This window comes from Lissotriton vulgaris, chromosome 2_1, assembly GCF_964263255.1.
Source record: "Lissotriton vulgaris chromosome 2_1, aLisVul1.2, whole genome shotgun sequence".
NCBI classification, from domain to species: Eukaryota; Metazoa; Chordata; class Amphibia; order Caudata; family Salamandridae; genus Lissotriton; species Lissotriton vulgaris.
Window position 1 is genome coordinate 1,238,102,441 of NC_141687.1, and position 19,897 is coordinate 1,238,122,337.

Genomic DNA, 19,897 nt, shown 5'->3' on the forward strand with positions numbered 1-19,897 from the left:
TACTAAACTGTATACTACTATGTTCAATGCCACTCAACTCTACACCACTCCATTCTATATCACTACACTCTATGGTATTCCACTGTATGACACTGCTCTCTACTTTACGCTACTCCACTCTGTCACTACACTGATACCAGTAAACCCAATGTTATTCCACTCTACACCACTCCCCACTATGCTACTCCAGTGTGTGCCACTCGACTCTACCCCACTACATAATTCCTTATTCTGTTGTACGCCATTCCACTGTATGCTACTCAACTCTATGCCACTGCAGTTTACGCTACTCCCCTGTACGCCACTATGCAGTACCTCACTCCATTCTATACCAGTGCACTCTACACCACTACACTCCTTGTCAATCCACTCTATGAAACTCCACTCTACACTCCTCCACTCTGTGCTATTCCACTGTACTCCAGTCCATTCTACCACAGTGCTCTCTGTGCCACTGAACTGTGCACCACTCTCCTGTATGCCACTACACTGTATGCCAATACACTTTACACTATTCCACTGTACGCAGCTCACTGTACAACACATCGTTCTATGCTATTCCACTCTGCCACTCCACTTTACATCACTCCACTCTATACCACTCTAATATATGCAATTCTTTTGTAAGCCAGTCCACTGTGTACCACACTCTATACCCCACTTCACTCCACGCTGCTCAACTCCATGCCACTCTACTCTTAGTCACTCCACTCTACGCTACTTAACTGTATGCAACACCACTCTACCCTACTCTGTCCATTGTATGCCACTCCACTCAACTGTATGCCATTCTAATATATGCTATACCACTCTATGCCACTCCACTCTATGCTATTACACTCTATGCCATTCCACTCTATCTCTCTCCATGCTATTCTACTGTATGCTCCTATAATGTACCTCACTCCACTGTATACTGCTCAAATCTACCCCACTACACTCTACACTGCTCCAGAGTCTGCTATTGCACTTTACCAAACTCCATTCTACGGCAATCCACCCCGCCACTCCACTCCACTTTATGCCACTCTACTCTAGTCCACTCTACTGTACACTATTCCACTCACGCACTCCATTGTACCCCACTCTACTATACGTCACCCTAGTATACACTATTCCTCTGTTACACCATGCAATACTGCGCGCTACTCGACTGCACTCTATTCCACTCTACTGTAGTCCTTTGTACTCCACTTCACTTTAGCCACTCCATTCTACACCAATTCAATCTATAACACTCAGGTGTCTGCCACTACATGTATGCCACTCCACTCTACACTACGCCACTCTACACTTTTTCAGTGTATGCTACTCCACTGTACGCTATTCCACTGTATGGCACTCCAGTTTAGACCACTCCACTCTTCGCCACTCCACTCTACTGTATGCCACTTCACCGTACGCAGCTCCACTATACGCTATTCCATTCTACCCCACTACATTCTATGCCATCCAGCTGTATGCCACTACACTTCACCTCACTCCACTTTACGCCATTCCACTCTATGTCACTGCTCCCGTATTTGTTGTTCATGCAGTAAGCAAAAATTACAATGTGCCACTTTCAACTCACTGAATACACCCTTAATGGGCTAACCAATGCAGTACATGGAGGAGTTAAAATCTTAGAGTCGTCTTAGTATTCAAGAGTACCATATCCTGTTTCTGTTTACATTGTATGCCTCTTTTGGAGGAGGAATACTGATGCACAGAGTCATGCAACAATCAATGGTTCAATCCATCCACTCAAAATCTTCCTATACTGTGCATTGCCATATTTTCCTCATTCAATACACCAATGACTACATTCCTCAAAATGCGGATAGTCCATGGACCTAGAACTCACACATTTCGAGGAGTTGCAACTTTATCATTCTATACACAATAAACTACTTAAAATGTTCCCATGTTAAATAATCCCTATTCGTTGTTGCTGTTAAATTGTACTCGCCCTAGCCCACATATACAGCTAACTCATCATCACTGTTAAGTCCCTCAGGAGTCTTGGTCTGTAAATTGGTGATTCATCTCCGATCTGAGTAACAGCAAAGCCCTAATGCCTCCTCATTGGGTATTACTCTAACCAGACAGTAAAAACTTATGAGTTTACAATTACTGGCATGTACCTCCTGGAAGTGTCTTGATACAGAGTATGACTAATCTCCCTTGGTGATGGCCCACGTGTGCTCTAGAAAATGTTTTTGGTAGAATGCACCATACTGCCAATGTTTTGCTTATTGCTTGGACATGCTAAGCAATACACCATGTATTAAGAATTACAATTAAGTCATTTAGTTATTTTGTCTGGTTTACTTTAAACTGATATCCTATATGTAGTATTATTGGAAAAAATAAATATGTGTGATCATGTTCTTATTATTTCTGCATGCCCTACAGTACCAGCAAGGATAGAAGCCTGGCTGAGCGCCAGCCCTAGATGAAAAATGGCTATTTACTAGAGAGTCCTGTGCGGCTGGACCTCTCCTAAGATTGACTCGTAGGAGTACATTTAGCATATGACCAATCACATCTCAATATGTGCCAATTTTTCACAATATCTTAGAAATTGCTGTTGTATCCCCTGAAAAATCAGTTACAGATCTGACCTTTGTCTTCCATAGTTTTGACCTCATCTTTTAAAAAATCCTGATGTGAGTATTGTTTAAGTCTTTATGGAGCTGACTGCAATACTGACAGTGGATGCCCTCTGAATTTAAATCTCTGAATCATTTCCTCCTGGACCCGGTTAAAATCTTTACCATTGCTATAGTTACGTCTGGCCCAGAGCAATTTCCCATAGGGTATTTTTCACTTAAATTTTTTACGATGTGGTCTTGTGTCATATAGGATGCTATTTCACGCAGTAAGTTTTCTGTGTAACAAGCTTTTGATGGGACTTCCACTGATGCTTAAGGTCAAGGAAATGAACTTCATGTTTGCTCATATTTGCAGTGAATCCCAAATTCAAGATCAATGTGGTTCAAAAGGGAGATGTATTTAGATGTGTCCCAGTCACCTTCCAGATGACAAATAAGTCATCTACATGGTGCACCGATAATATTAAATGCTCCAGACACTCACTGAGGTGTTCTGCCCAAACCACCTTTATCCCCCACCAACCAATGAACGAATTGGCATAGCTGCGAGTGAAGCGTAGTATTGTTTGCCTAAGAGATCAGCTTCACTTCCAACCCTCTGTACTGTAGAAATTACTAATCTTGTTTGGGGGCACACAATTCACTGATGCTTTCTTTGTTTCATAGAGATTGAGCTGGCAGATGAGAATGGCCAAGTAAAGAATTTATTGGAGAACCGGCACTGCTACGCTTCAGACATTTTGAGTGAACGAGAGACCTTCATCCTCCTCGCTGTTTCTCGTAAGTACAGCATCTTATGATCATCAGTGTAAGGATGTAAATAAGGAAGAATTGGTTCAGTCAATAGCTTTCTTTTGATGACGTTTGTGAAATTCTACATATGATGTTGTGATGGTTCTGTGTGTAATGTTACCTGTTAACTGTGATCAGCCGGGGTACAATAGACCAGTCATAAATTAGTGCTTTGCAGACCTTTGTATGAGAATTTAGTCTAATTGGTTTCAATGATAGAAATCACACTGATGCTTACTGAATGTTTTAGGCTGCTATATAAATGTTTGTGACTTGTACATTTCTTATTTGGTGACATGAAGTAATTTGATAATCTTATCTGCATGGAAGATTTCCAAGTAGGTCTTCTCATTTGATAGGTGTTGTGGGGGTATCTTCCATGATGGTTGTGGTAAGAACATTCTCAATGATCTGTCCTGTGAAATCCTCTAAGATTGGAGCTGCAAGGGCCTTTCCTATGATTTGGACTACAGCAGTATTTTCTGTGAATGGTGCTGTGAGTGTTTTCCCTATGATAAATAAACCCTTTAATGCATTGAGAGTTATGAGGGCCTTGTTTAGGATGGGTCCAACAAAGTCCTCTCTGATGACTTATGTTATAACACTGTGCGCCGATGGATGCTATGAGGATCTATGCTATGATGAATAATAGAAAGTCACTCCTCTGCTGTGCACAGAGAGGTCTTTCTCATGATTTATTCTGAGTGGATCTCTAGCAAGATATGTGCTGTGAGGGTGACCCTCACAAACAATGCTTTGAGAGTCTATTTTATAAAAGATACTTCGACATATGTATAATAAGTACTGTTAGAAGGTCACTTCATGATATTTGCTTTTGTGCACTCTAACCTAACTCGAGTTGAAAGGTACTTTTTGTAGTTGGGAATGGTGATTGACTTCTATTTCAAGTTTTGTGAGGGGTCTTTCTTGTTCGCACTGTGGGGGTCTTTTTTATGATAGGTGGTGTATGGGTCCCTCCTGAAATTGGTGGTGTGAGGTGCTTTCCCGTTATGATTGCTCATTCCTTTCCGTGATTGCTGTTAAGGTATGAAGCTTTGGTCACATTTTGAGACATGGGCTTTGAGAATCATATTTTCATCCGTTCATGGTGGGCGTGTAATTTACAGTGTTACTGTGACTTCCTTACCTCTTGCTATTTGTTGCAATGATTTCATCTTGCAGAGTGACTCTGATGGTATTGCCTTCTCCTATTGGTGGTGACGGTCTTCACTTGCAGAAGTGGCTTAGATGGTGTCCTTTCCAGTTGTTAGTGGTCTGCTTGATAAGGTATTGATGCTTGTCCATCCTTTTGTAAGTAGTTTAGTGGGCACTCATTCTGTTATTGACCCTTTTTTCACCTCTAGCTTTTATTGCATTCGCTTTAGAATACACACTGAGAGTGGTACCCTCAGGCAGGAGATTTCTCCATTAGGCTCATTCGATCCAGGGATTGGTAATATGGCACCCACCAATAGAATACCAAGTGCCTTCATATGTGATTGTGCACTAATTTTTTCTACACTGATTTTTTTTCTGATTCATTTCTCATTGCTTCTAGGGCCAGCTGGAACAACAGATGCTGTCTTTACACCTCTACTAAATGACGAAGACATTGTCAACTCCAAATTCCTTGGTAGGTTTGTGAGATTATCATATACTGGCTTGATCCATAACATTCAGTTCTTTACCACTATCATTAGAGGCTAGGAATTGCTTCTATAGTAAGGGAGGTTTCTGCTGTGGAGGAAGACTGAATAATTGTTTTGAATCGGGATTGCAAATGATGTTAGGTTACGGGTGGATCCAATTATCTGAGACTGGCTAAACAGAGACTTGCTCAAATAAAATCATAAACCATTCTTACAAATTACCTCACATTGGAGAAGAACTGCAAACAATGTTCTCAAATTGTGTGACTGACCAATCCTATTGAAGGAATAAAGATGGGTATAGGCAAAAGATTACTGAAATTATATGTGTATAAATGAAGGGGCAATCTAATGTCATGATCTATACAATAAATGGGGAAACTTTCAAATCATTGAGATAAATACCTCTATGGAAATATAATGCCATTTTTCTCAGAAGGTTTAATTAATCTGGACTAATTTTGGGAGCAAAGGAAGATGAAATCACAACCCAGTCCTCCGGGATTACTTCGCTGTCCACTTCTGGAGAAAAAAGTGTTTTTTTCTTAGTGCAGTCCTAGTGTGTGATACAATATTGGGTTTGAATCACTACTGCATCCCTCACACCTTTTTATGAGACTATTATTAGCCCATAAAGCATTGAAACCACATCAACAAGTATGTTGAGCTGGGTTGTGTGGCACTAGAGCAACCTGGGCTTTCACTTGCAAGCATTGGTGCTCTGGACCAAGTTATGGGGTGGGAAAGTCAACCCTTGTAGAACTAAGTCAAAGCCTTAGTTTACACAACACCCAAATGCCCGCAGTCTGTTCTAATTCATATTCTGATGTCCACACACCAGTGGGAACACTATGTAAATGATTATTTTGTTTCAGTCACCCTTGCACCTCAACATTTTTTGACCTTTTGCAAGGCAATTACCTATGCCTTCTGATTCGCAGATCACTACACTCGTTGCCCTCATCTTGCTCTTGTTGTCCAAGGCCTTCAACCTTGAAATCCACTCACAGTATGCACCACTCTATCTCACTACAACTAGATACACAAAGGCTAAAGCTCCCTCCCATTGGCCGTGCACACTCATGATCAGGAATTATGCAACTAATCGGCACAGCGTTTTCTACATAATTATGAATTTTGATCACTTGCCAAATAAAATCTGCAGATTATGCAGTAGATGTCAGATTAACAAATACATTGTTTCTAGCTCAAATGACTCAAAGGTTACTAAAATCCCAGTGACTCGTGGTACCTTGCAGTGGAAGGTCCCATGCAAAGTTTGACTGGATATCTTCCCGCTTCTTATTACTTTATTTAGATGTTAAACAGGTACTAATGAGGCAAAACCTTTGCCCAGACAGTGTTAACATTGAAAATAATGGCATTATTTTGAAGTGATAGTGTGACAGGTTTTTCCTCATTAGGTCACATAACTTGCTTTTTCCTTCCCCATAATGTAGTCCACCCTGCCTGCTGTATATTTTGGACTTCCCTGCCACATGTTTCTAGTGGTTCACCTTATGATAAATCATTCAACCAGAACCTTTTCTTTTGCCAGCAACTTAATATCAAGCAAATAGTGGTCTAGTGAAGTGACAAGCAGACTTCTTCCCCAAATCATTGCTCTAAACTCTATCCCAAAAATCACAGTTGCAACTGTCCTTGGGTGTCTCTGAGAAGCCTACTAAAATGTAGGAATTGTAAACTGTTCTTGCATGGTCGAATGTTGCCTCTGAATATACACTGAGCAGTTGTGGTTACTCTTAATAACTGCAAGTTTGGAAAGGGGCGACCACTCGGTCCCCCCGAACGTATGGTGGAGTACCCCGATCTCCCCGGGAAACCATTTTGGGCGGGAGGCGTGTCCCGGCTGGTATGCCCGAAGCGGCGTAGCTGGGGCGCGCCTTTTCCCGCCCAAGAAGGGGTTGTCCTAGACACCGACACCGCCAGCCACACCCGGGAGGCGGATTGGAGGAGGGTCTACGCCCGCCCGAAGAAGGATAAAAGGAGCGACAAGCCAAGGAAGCATCCTCTTGTTCCTGTGCTCTGAAGCTGCACCTCCTCGTTGCACGTGAGCTCGAGACGGAACGAAGAGCCAATTTTGAAATTTGTAATTTCTCTTTTCTCTCTTCTAGCGCTACAAGTCTTGTCCAGGACCTTTCATCTACGTGAGAAAAATGCCGGGCAAAAGGGTCGCAAAGAAGGTTAGCACCGACCAAATGCTCCGCATGCTGATGAAAGACATGGCGGAGATGAAGAGGAAAATGGCGGCCAGGGACGGTACAGGACGGCCGAAAAGAATCATCCTAGGGGCGGTCCCTGCCGGGAGAAGAAAGAGGGCCAGGAACGGGGCAAATGACGAAGTCCCAGTTCCGGAGGCTCCCCCGGCGAGCCCTCCCAGACCGGTGGAGGCTCCTGTGCCGGTTCCCGACGCGGGGCAGCCGATCCCTGTTGTAGTTACCCCTGTGAACGAGGGGGACATGCCCCCGGAGTTGGCCGCCCAGCTGGCGGCATGGTTGGGCGGTAACAGTGTGGGTTCCGTTGCTGCAGGGGACACGGCCGAGGAGGCCAAGCAATTAATGAGGCAGTTGCGGCAATCCCGAGAGGCCGCAAAAGCACCTTGTCCTTTTGTTTCCCCGCAGGCGCCCGTGGGTCAACCAGGATCAGGCGTTGGTACGGCGGGGTCGACAGTTACAGCGGCAGGTTCAGGTAAGCCATTGCCGTTGGTTGGGGAGGGATCGGTACCTTCAAGGAGGGAAAAAATTGTGCAGCATATCCCGAGGGAGGTGAAAGAGAGGATATGGGCAGACAAATATGTAAACATATTTTCCTTGTTGACCGATCACTACGAAATCGAGCATGTAAAAAACCAAAAAGAGTTTCTACATCCAAGTGTATGGCGAGCCAGGATGGCCGGTTTTAGAGTCGATGAATCGATAGGCAATTGGGGCAGAGCGTTCGGAATGTTCACTGCAATTATGGGGGAACGTAGGCCTGATTTGTTGGGGGAATTGGCTGTGTATCAGACACGTATCATGGGTTTTATGAAACTTATGGAGGAAATCAATGGTTTGCTTATGATAATATATTTCGTAAATCCAAGGAACATGATTCATCCCTGACATGGGATTGTTTTGACTCCATTTCATGGCAAAATATGGAAAAGCCAGGCGTGGGGAGGTCACCAGCATTGGGGGGTGAGGTGGCCGAGTATTCCCGCCATTCGTCAGGGACGCCCTTTCGGGCAGGTTCCAGTAATGACCGGAACTCAAGGAATAGCGGCAGCACAGGGAAAAAAGGGGTCTGCTGGGGCTTTAACAGAGGGAAATGTACTAGGCCACAGGGTTCTTGTAAGTTCAGGCACGAATGTTCGGGGTGTGGGCAGTCCTCCCATCCGGAGAATATGTGCAGAGCCAAGGCTAGTGATACGGGGAGTAGAGGTAGCGCCAAACAGGTCTGAAATGGTCCAGGGGGCGCCTCTACCGACCCCGGTTGATGTCATGGCAATGATCCCTTGGCTAAACGAATACCCAGATCATATCTCCGCTGGGGTGTTGCGAGATGGTTTCTCATATGGTTTCCGCATCCCGGCGGGGGATTTTCAGGGTGCAGCACATTGTAAAAACCAACTATCGGTGCAGCTGAACGCGGCGGTGGTACAAGCAAAGATTGGTAAAGAGGTGGCCCGAGGTCGGGTTGCGGGACCATATGACATCCCGCCAGTCCCTAATTTTGTTTGTTCACCCCTAGGTGTAGTCCCCAAAAAAGACCCAGGGGAATTCAGGTTGATACATAACTTGTCAGCCCTGAGGGGTCTTTCGGTGAACGATGCGATTGACCCGGGAGTTTGTTCGGTACACTACGCATCTTTCGATGACGCCGTTGCCATTTTGAATCGCCTAGGGCCCGGAGCGCTGATGGCTAAATCAGATATCGAGTCAGCGTTCCGGTTGCTCCCGGTACACCCAGAGGATCAGCGTCTCCTTGGTTTCATGTTTCAGGTTCGCTATTACATGGATAAATGTATGCCAATGGGTTGCTCCATCTCTTATGCTTATTTTGAAAGATTCAGTTGTTTTTTGCAATGGGCCTTCACAAGAATAACAGGGTTTACTCATGTGATGCATTATCTTGATGATTTTCTGTTCCTGGGGGCAGCTGGGGACATAGAGTGTGCACGAGCTTTGAATAAATTTTGTGATCTCATGAGGCGCTTTGGCGTGCCATTGGCACCCGGTAAGACAGTGGGGCCGTCTACTTCGCTTGAGTTTCTTGGAATAGAGCTCGATTCCGAAGAGGGGTGCTTCCGCTTGCCCAAGGAAAAGGTGGCGAAATTTGAGGCATCGCTTAAAGCATGTATTAGCGCGACGAAAGTGAGATTACATCAGTTACAGCAGGTTGTGGGTCAACTAAATTTTGCCCTGAGAGTGATCCCAATGGCGCGCCCATTTTCCCGCTCTATTGCGCAGGCCATGGTTGGCCTTAAGGAAGGCCACCACCGCACAAGGCTCTCGGCAGAGGTTCGGCAGGACATGCGCATATGGTTGGCATTCCTGGCGGATTTCAACGGTCGGGTCGTGTGGAGCAAACCCGGGGTCTCCTCTGAGGAATTGGGGTTGTGGATGGACTCGGCAGGGAGTGTTGGATTTGGCGCCATTTTTGGTAATCATTGGTCAGCACAAACCTGGCCGGCATGGTGGCACGAGAATGGGCTCACAGGTAACATAGGATTTCTTGAGCTGTTCCCTATTCTGGTGGCCTTGAAAACATGGCCTGAGGGGTTTCGTGACCGCTCTGTGGTGTTCTGGTCTGATAATATGACCGTTGTTGAGTGTATCAATAGTCAGGCTGCCCGCTGCAGATGGATCTTGAGATTGCTGAAGGAAATTGTTCTGCTGTGTATGAGGCTAAACGTCCACTTTAGGGCAAGACATGTGCCAGGGGTGTTAAATCAGGCAGCTGATGCGCTTTCTCGTTCCCGTATGCAGGCCTTCTGGGGTTTCCTACCCTCAGCGGACCCGGTGGCGGCACCTTTTCCCGAAGCTCTCTGGTCTCTCGGTGCCCCGGACTACAAGACCTCGTGGGAGAGAGTCTAGCTCCCAGGACAAGGAAGGCGTACGAAGGGGCGTTCCTTTCCTATTGGTCCTTTTTGGGTTCTGCTGGGGGGGAGCTTTGGGGCCAAGAGGAGTATGTCCTGAAGTTTCTGTTATCCTTACATCAGGCAGGCAAATCAGTAGCCACGGCACAGAAGCACCGGGCCGCCATTTCTTTCATGGCACGGGCCCATGGTATCCAGGACCCCACAGCGTCTTTTGTGGTTCAGAAGGCGCTGCGAGGGTGGCAACGCCTTGAGGGTCGCAGAGTGGACGACAGGCACCCGATAGGTCTGGAAAGGTTGGCCCTGTTGATGTCAGTACTCCCTGCAACATGTTCATCTCAATCTGAGACAGTACTATTTAGAGCCGCTTTTTCATTAGCATTCCATGGGGCTATGCGGGTAAGCGAGCTGGTAGCAAGGAACAAGCAGGATACGGGGGGAGGACTGTGCCGAGAGCACATCCGAATTAAAGGGGAAACAATGGTAGTCTCGTTTGCCAGGTCCAAGACCGATCAGGGAGCGAACGGGGATTGTGTAGTAGTCCACCGGATTCCCGGATCGCCCATGTGCCCGGTAGCATGCGTTGAGGAATATTTGGCGCAAAGGGCGGCAACATGGGGGGGAAGCTTACTGAGGCACGCCGACGCCACCCCACTGACGAGGTTTCAGTTCCAACGGGTGCTTGCGATGGCAATTACAGCCGCAGGCTTGAACCCGTGCGAGTTTGGGACCCATTCCTTCAGGATAGGGGCTGCTACTGAGGCCACAGCCAGGGGTCTGAGTGTCGATAAAGTAAAACAGTTGGGGCGTTGGTCCTCGAACTGTTATAAACGGTACGTGCGGTTGCACATGTTGTGAAGCTAATATCATGAACTCACGCTTCTTGTTTTTTGTTTGGTTTACAGTTTCGCAAGCTTACGAGGCGGGGCAGACTGTGCAGTCGACCCGACACCAGGGGACCAGCGGTCAAAGGACACCGGCTGTGGACAGAGTGGTGTGGGTCGTGGGACACTCATACGTGAGGCGTGCCGCAGACGTATTCAAAGCAGGTGACATGATTCACATGGCTGGGGAATACGGGTACAGGGTGACCTTCTACGGAAGGGGCGGGCTCTGTATTGACCAGTTTCAGGATTTTATGGAGGGTTTGTTAGGGCGGACGAGGTCACCGCCATCTATACTCATAGTGCATCTTGGGGGCAATGATTTGGTGACCATTGGTCGGCGAGTGCTTCTCGAGGTGATATTATCCACTGTAAGTTGGTTGGCAAAAAGGGTCCCTGGGTGCACAATTGCATGGTCCCACATGATCCCACGGAAGGTGTGGCGGGGGGCTAATTCTGTGTCTGCTTTAAATCATTCTGTGAAGAAAGTAAATAACAAACTTGGTAGATTGTTTCGTACAAATACATTGCATTCTATTCCGCATGGGTGTATCAGGGGGGATCAGATGTATCTAGAGGACGGGGTTCATTTGTCCCGGGTGGGGAATGATTTACTCATAGGAGACTTCATAGCTTGGTTGAGGAATTTGTAGCCATGACCTTTAAGTAGGAGTTTTGTGGGGGGTCCGGATAGCCGGTCAACTATCCGGGCCTGTGGCGGTAAGGTCATGATCGGTGAGCAGTAATTGGAAGATCCCTAGAGGTTTGGGCGTCACCCATTATGGATGGGAGCGCCCGGGGGGAGGCGGCCATTGGCCCCTCAAACGGGAGGCGGTCCCATCTAAGGATGGGACACCGAAAGGGAAGGCGGCCATAGGCCCCTTCCCTGGGGAGGAGGGGCTACGGACCCCTCCTCGGAATTTCCCGGGGCCCGGACATCTGCGACGGCAGGTGTGGTAAGTTGTGTGGGGTGGGAGGGGGGTCTACGCTACCTTCTAGACACCTCACACGAGTCCTCGGACGACCACTAAGATGGGGTTGAGTTAACAGGGGGCCCCCGCTAAGGCAAGGGAAATTGGAAGTGGGCACAGAGGTACAGTCCGCTGTGCGACCGCCCCTCACAAGTGAGGGGGGAATTGGTATTGGGGATCTGACACCGGTTACGACCTTGCCGTTGGCCCGTAACGTTAGGATGTACAATTTCAATGTTCAGAAATGCATTTGCAGGATGATTAGTATCGGCTAGGAGAACCTTTGTATTAGAGATGTGTTAAGGTCAGCCAAGAACATCGTACTGTATAAATGAAATTGTACATGATATGAAACTGTTATTTTAATGTTTTAATTTTGTTTCATATTTTAATAAATACGGCCGGGAAGGGTAACTCCCTCCCGCCTTCCAAAAGTTCAGAACCGTTTCCGTCTTCCCATCCTTGGGGATTTGTGTTGAGAGGGGGTGGCGGGTATCTCAGCCATATGGAAAGGGGCGACCACTCGGTCCCCCCGAACGTATGGTGGAGTACCCCGATCTCCCCGGGAAACCATTTTGGGCGGGAGGCGTGTCCCGGCTGGTATGCCCGAAGCGGCGTAGCTGGGGCGCGCCTTTTCCCGCCCAAGAAGGGGTTGTCCTAGACACCGACACCGCCAGCCACGCCCGGGAGGCGGATTGGAGGAGGGTCTACGCCCGCCCGAAGAAGGATAAAAGGAGCGACAAGCCAAGGAAGCATCCTCTTGTTCCTGTGCTCTGAAGCTGCACCTCCTCGTTGCACGTGAGCTCGAGACGGAACGAAGAGCCAATTTTGACCCACCCACCAGCCCCTGTTGACAGCGATTTGTTTGAATAAAATTGATTGACGTGAATTGGTTTCTCTTACAGGTTGTCTTGGAATAAAGTTGATAATGTGTTGTGTAATAAAGGATGATTTTCGTTTTCAACATGTTTTCTTAGCAGAAATTTTTGCGATTAATTTTAATGGTGATGCTCAGTAGAGTTCTACGTGAAATCGTTTAAATGTAATAATTTCCTTTTCGTTAGCTTAGTTCAAAATGTCGTATTTATTTCTGGTCGGGCGGTAAGGTCATGATCGGTGAGCAGTAATTGGAAGATCCCTAGAGGTTTGGGCGTCACCCATTATGGATGGGAGCGCCCGGGGGGAGGCGGCCATTGGCCCCTCAAACGGGAGGCGGTCCCATCTAAGGATGGGACGCCGAAAGGGAAGGCGGCCATAGGCCCCTTCCCTGGGGAGGAGGGTCTACGGACCCCTCCTCGGAATTTCCCGGGGCCCGGACATCTGCGACGGCAGGTGTGGTAAGTTGTGTGGGGTGGGAGGGGGGTCTACGCTACCTTCTAGACACCTCACACGAGTCCTCGGACGACCACTAAGATGGCGTCGAGTTAACAGGGGGCCCCCGCTAAGGCAAGGGAAATTGGAAGTGGGCACAGAGGTACAGTCCGCTGTGCGACCGCCCCTCACAAGTGAGGGGGGAATTGGTATTGGGGATCTGACACCGGTTACGACCTTGCCGTTGGCCCGTAACGTTAGGATGTACAATTTCAATGTTCAGAAATGCATTTGCAGGATGTTTAGTATCGGCTAGGAGAACCTTTGTATTAGAGATGTGTTAAGGTCAGCCAAGAACATCGTACTGTATAAATGAAATTGTACATGATATGAAACTGTTATTTTAATGTTTTAATTTTGTTTCATATTTTAATAAATACGGCCGGGAAGGGTAACTCCCTCCCGCCTTCCAAAAGTTCAGAACCGTTTCCGTCTTCCCATCCTTGGGGATTTGTGTTGAGAGGGGGTGGCGGGTATCTCAGCCATAAGTTCCTGCACAGAATGCCCCTTTTGTTACCCGGTTCTTGTTAAAAGTGTCTACAGTGTAAAGCACACTTTTATGTTGCTATATAAAAACATTGTGTGCTTACGAGTGAAGAAAGTACACAAGTGCACACATGACTCAAAGCTAGTTATACGTCTTGTTGCTCTTCCAACATTAAAAAGTTGGGAGGGAATGAATAAAGTTTTCAAGTGATTAACATATGTTTTAAATCGTTTTAAGGGGATTTAATGGTTTTGGAACCCTTTAGCATCTTGAGTCATATGCCAAACGTTGCTTCATCATGCCGCCTCTTCATATCCAACTTAGAGCCTTGCTTCAAAAATATGTTGACTATGTATGTATATATGTATGTACATATGTATATGGTTTTTCTATAGTGCAAACCTAGCCAGAAGGCAGTGGAGTACTATACATGGTCACAGACAAGCATACATTCAGTGAGTAAGAGGAGAGGAAACTAGGGTGTAGACAGTACTGTGATGTAGTGGTCTTTAAAAACATGAGTCTTGAAATTGGAACAACATTAGGGCGATACCCTTGTTAGTCTGCAGCTTGATGTTGTCCACGTTGTGGGTGTGTTGAGGCCCACCAGAGATGGTGAGCTTTTCTGCAAGATAAGGAGGCTTGGGAGGTGGGTATGATAGCATAGTAAATCATACGACTGATTTTGAATATTGTGCAGTCCCGCAATTGGAGACAATAGAGTTCCATCAAAATGGGGGTGATGGGATCATATTTCTTCAGGCCCTGAATGAGACATGCTGCAGCATGTAGAATGGCCCTACTTGGTGCCAGTGTGGCGTCTGGGAGGCCATAAAGTAGGACATTGCCACCAGTGGCAGCTGGCAACCTACGAAAGTGGTGAGGTGAGCAAATTGCCTCACCACTTCCCATAAAAACAAAATAAAGTAACCCCTCCCTTCAAAGCCTAAAATTAAACACCCCCTCCCAAAAGCCCAAAATAAAACACTCCCTCCCTCCAAAAGCCTATATTAAAACAACCCCTCCCTCCACCCAATATAACACTAACATTTTAAATAAAAAAAGTTAATAAACTGTACTTACGGACCACCACACATTGGGGCAGATTAGGATTGCGGATTTCCCGCATCCTCCGGGCCGGCGGAATCCACCGCCGGCCCGGAGGATGCAGGAAATCCACAGCGGACTGAAAAAGACCCCCTGCCAGATTAGGATGGCTGGGGGATCGTTTTTCAGTCCGCAGCTTTTCCGCCGCAGTCGCCTCCCATCCGCAGCGGAAAAGCACTAACATGGCTGGCGGTGTCTATCAGACACCGCCAGCCATATTAGGATGTCTGGAGGAACATGCCTTTACACGGCGGCATTTCCGCCGTGCAGAGGCATACGGATTTTTGTTTGGGGGCCCATTGCGGGCCCCCAGGGGTGAAGGGGGGTTGGGGGTGCACATGGGGGGTACCGCACGGTGCCTGCCGCTTTGTGCATGCAAATGCACAACTTACATTTTTATTTTTGCGGCGGGTGCTGCTTCAAGCAGCACCCGCCGCATTGATAAAAATACAGGATGTGACCGCCAGGGTGGCGGTCACATCCTAATTTGCACGGAGGGACCGCCGCTGCCCCTGCGGACGGTCCCTCCTACTCTATGGTGGCGGACGGACTCTGGTCCGTTCGCCTTCATAATAGGCCCCATTGTGTGGTCCTCCATGTGAAACTGCAGTCTGTTGTGGGCTCCCCTAACCAATCCTAACAGTGCTCTCATGCTGTTAACCCTCATGGGAGAAGTGCCGGGATTGGGTGGAGTGGATAGGTCGGATGCTCTTTTAGGCCGTCTCCTCACTAACCATCTGTTTTCTTAATGGATATTGCAATATGCAACCATTAATTTCAGTTGATTTTGCAAATTATTGCGGCAGCACGACAGATTTTATAATGAAGCCAAATCAATATGACATTGCACTTTTGATTAATGAAATCATAGCAGGCAGTGCTTGCCTTATGTTTCATAGCGTGAAAAAATGTGGAACAGCTGCAATATACATACAACCTTCTTGTTCCCTGAGCATGGCTTAAATGCATACATATCGCACGCGCCTTCATCTCAATCACAGACTTGCATTTATTCACAAAATATGTCACAGCTGGAGGAAGACAAAATCTAAAGCCCAGGATATGGATTTTTGCAGGTAATCAGTAACAAGTTATATTTATAAACTGTGATCTGTGGGAGAACATTCTTCAATGCAATTGTGTATATAAAACTTCTTGTAAGAGATTGATTTGATAAGAGTGTAAATATCTTTACAATGACGCCCGAGTTTAAAATAATTCCACTGTTGATCAAATTCAAGTTTGACTGGTGGTTCAGAAGCTGTTCATCCTGGTTTGTGTTTTGTCATGCCTCACTATTTTTTGCATTTCTAGTTTCGTGAACAGTAAATTGTTGTTGTTTGCTATACAACATTTAGAATTTCATGGTTTACGTACATAGGTCAGGCAGAGTAGTGATAAGACATTTATCAGCCTGCTAATAATCGTTTAATTCTGGTCTCACCTGGGAACGGGATGGCATTGATTATCTTTTCTTCTTGAAGCAAACAGTTTGTTAATGCCTAACTTGGGAATAATGGCCCAGATGTGTAAAGCATTTTCACTGTGATAATTGATCCTATCCACAGTTCGCAACCCTATTTTTATTTTTTTTTGCAATGTCCTAAACCTATGTTAGGACTCAGTAACTTTTTGCTAGCTCCTAAAATGGGATTAGGCATGGAAAAGGTATTGCTGTTTTCAAAAGGACATGTTGTAGGCATCCTTCCCAAATAGTGATTCAAGTCCATATGTATCAATGGGTTAGGTGCAAAATAGCAGTCGTAAACCTTGGGACCCCTTCTACTTTGTGAATGTCAAAAACATTTTTAGGCAGTAGACAGTAGTCCACGGGGCAACTCCCAAGTCTCAACAAATGTGTTTACAAAAGTAACATTTTCTTTTTGAAGGCAGTCTCATTTCCTTTAGGAAAAACGTGCTTGATTAAAAAAAAGTTTACTTTTCTAAAAATCCCTCTCAGACATGGTGCCCTACTGCTGCATAAAGGCCTCCATCGCTGTAATTGTAGCCAATCGGATTGAGTCGCAATTTGCACTTAGTGACTGTCAATTATGGAGGTCGAATTGCGACTCGCTCTGATTCTGTTTGTTCTGAACCAAATTAGCGGTACATATGGCCAGATTCATCAAGGTAAGGAATTGCGAGTCCTTAATAGCGAATTTTAAGGATTCGCTATTAAGGACTCGCAAAACGGGATTCATGTAGGAATCGCAATTGAATTTGCGATTCCCACTGATTCCTTATTTGCGCCCATAGGAATGAATGCGGAGTTATTCCTTATTTGCGATTAACAATTAGCTAATCGCAAATAAGGAAGCGATTTCAAGGGTGCCAGGGGTGTCCAAAGGACACCCTGTAGCACCCCTGAAATGTAATCTACATTGGTGTTGCGCACACACATGTCCAAAGGACATGTGTGTGTGTAACATGCAACTTAGAAAAATGCATTTAAATGCATTTTTCTAAGTTTTCACTATTTACCACGAGGTTTGACCTCGCGGTAAATAGCGGCCCAAAATTGCGATTTTGCAATTTTAAAATGGTTCATGAATTGCATTTAAGGAATCTCAAATAGAGATTCCTTAAATGCAATTCCTCGCAAATTTGCGAAATCTTTAATAGCGAATTTTGCATTTGGGATGATGAATCCCAAATGCAAAAATTGCACTCGCAAAGGGCCAGATTCTCAGAATCAGGTCCTTTGCGAGCGCAATTAAGCTTGATGAATCTGGCCGATAGGTCTGTCTGTAAAAAATGTTACTGGTCGCAAAAGTTGCGACCAGAATTTTGCGACCGGTAAATAGTACAGGAGGCCCGATGTGCTTTATATTTACTCATTGTAAAAGATTAGTTTTGGATAGGTTTCGCTTTTTTTAAATTCTATGCCTTAAAATAAATTTTGCAGCTAAACTCGGGAACTGGGGAGAGTCCAAATCCTCCAGCAGTCGAACAAAATCCAAAAGACACAACAGAAAAAGTGTGGTGATTCAATCCACGTCGCTCCACGATGGTGAGTCAAGCAGCACAAGATGCCTATTCCATTGCCGCTCCTCTTAAAACATCTCTTTAAATCCCAAACTACAATTGATCTCCTCTTTTTTTTTCAGGAAAACCGAGTCCACCACAGCCAGGCAAGAATAAATCTACAGCAACAACCCCCAAAAAACGGGCAGGGAAATCCTGACCAATGCAAATGTTTATCTCCAGCTGCACACAATGAGGATATCTTGCAACCATTTCTCTTGGAAATTATTCAGATAATATTTTACGTTTTTACACGTCCTTATTGGATTATCTCCAAAGAGTGTGCACACTCAGCAGACCTGTTGCCGATTCCCCATGGTTGTCTTCACTCATTGCAAGAAACTAGCTGATCCCATAAATTGGGAAAGACCTGTTTTATACCATCATGCAACATTCTCATAATCCCAGACTTTTGACAGACCGCACTTTGATATCATTTTAAATCAGATTACCTGAGTCCTTATAGGGTTCTCTTCTCTGAATACTGGAAGTAGCAGATTCGTGGGCGATTTCCTGTTTTCTCATGGAATTTTATTTGCACAACATTGATATGCAGCAGATTCCTGCGTGTGTCTCTACGTTCTGATATGCTTCTGGTCTCATCAGCAAAAGCAAGATAATCCCGGGGAAATGCCTTCAGTTCTGATCAACTAGTGTTCCCTTATTATATAATACCAGGCATTCTCTTGCTGTTTACCTATATTCCAATTGACTCATCTTTTCTCAGTAAACAAAATAACAATGCATAGGGCAATTCTTTGATTTTTCATTACATTGTCCCACTCCCACTGCAGACAGTTGTCAGATTCATGGGAGATTTGACTGAATTGTGAAGGCTTATCTTTTTACCTTGTGAGAAGCACGTGGATAACGCGATAACTCCTAGTGCACCCTTTGATTCCTTTAATGTCAGAACAGTAAGCAGGGCCTTATGACCCCCCCATACACACAGTTCTGTCCTCTCATTAGTATTAATGGAACTCAGAGCTGTACCTCTAGGAAACAGCAACCTTATAGAGGTGGTTGTGCACTTACATGACCCCGAAAAAACGTAATATTCTATTTGGGAGGTTGGACAATACTCTTTACAGTGAGGACTGATTTAAGGACATTATGGGAATTTCAATGCATGACAAAAATATTTTCAGGGTGAATACATTAGGGCTGGTATTCAAACCAGGTTGTTGGCTAGTGCTGAAAAACTTTTAGCCCTCTGATAGTATCACCAATGATACACAAAAGAGGAAGATACATGTGGTCTTGTGATGCAAAAAAAAGTAGGATTTTTTTTTAATGCAATTTATGAAAAAGTTTGATCAATATCTCTGTCGCCTCAATATATATATATATATATATATATATATATATATATATATATATATATATATATATATATATATATATATATATATATATATATATATATATATTACCTACTGGCGGTCGCCAGTAGGTAGTTATAGTTAGGATAATTTTCAATGTTAAATCTCAACATTCTATTTTGAATAACTTTGGCGCCGGTTGACGAATCTGCCTGAAATTTTCAGGAAAATGGTCTCATGGCGGTCCGGTCCTTCCCTGAAAGTTTGGGGGGGATTCGTCAAGCGGGGGCCGAGATAAAAGGGGGGTCCCAAAACGCGTTTTCCCCATGTTAATTTCCATAGGGCGGTCGATTTCACTTTTAGCCCGAACGGCTGAATGGATTTCCACCAAACTTGGCAAAATTGTAGGGACTGGTAGCCCGATGTGCCTTTGCTATGTCTCAAGATATGTGCTCCAGTGGATTTTGAGTAATTTAGGTTCAAAAAAATATATATATCTATAGGCGCTCTCCCGTGCGCGCACCGGAGTGCGCTCCAGGCGCGACACGCGACTTGCGCGCAGGAAGCTGATTGGATCTCAGTTGTCTGTAAACAT

At 45.4% G+C, this 19,897-nt stretch overlaps 1 protein-coding gene across 1 annotated transcript in view; it reads left to right on the forward strand.

Moving 5' to 3' along the window:
* Positions 1-19,305, forward strand: part of LOC147732427 (uncharacterized protein CXorf65 homolog) — a 96,980-nt gene extending 77,675 nt beyond the window's left edge. Inside the window, exons 4-7 of the mRNA XM_086958809.1 lie at positions 3,264-3,377; positions 4,948-5,022; positions 17,862-17,966; positions 18,064-19,305. Coding sequence (XP_086814935.1) covers positions 3,264-3,377; positions 4,948-5,022; positions 17,862-17,966; positions 18,064-18,140 — 371 coding nt within the window. The 3' untranslated portion in view covers positions 18,141-19,305. The remainder of the gene's footprint in view (positions 1-3,263; positions 3,378-4,947; positions 5,023-17,861; positions 17,967-18,063) is intronic.
* Positions 19,306-19,897: the final 592 nt, after the last annotated feature.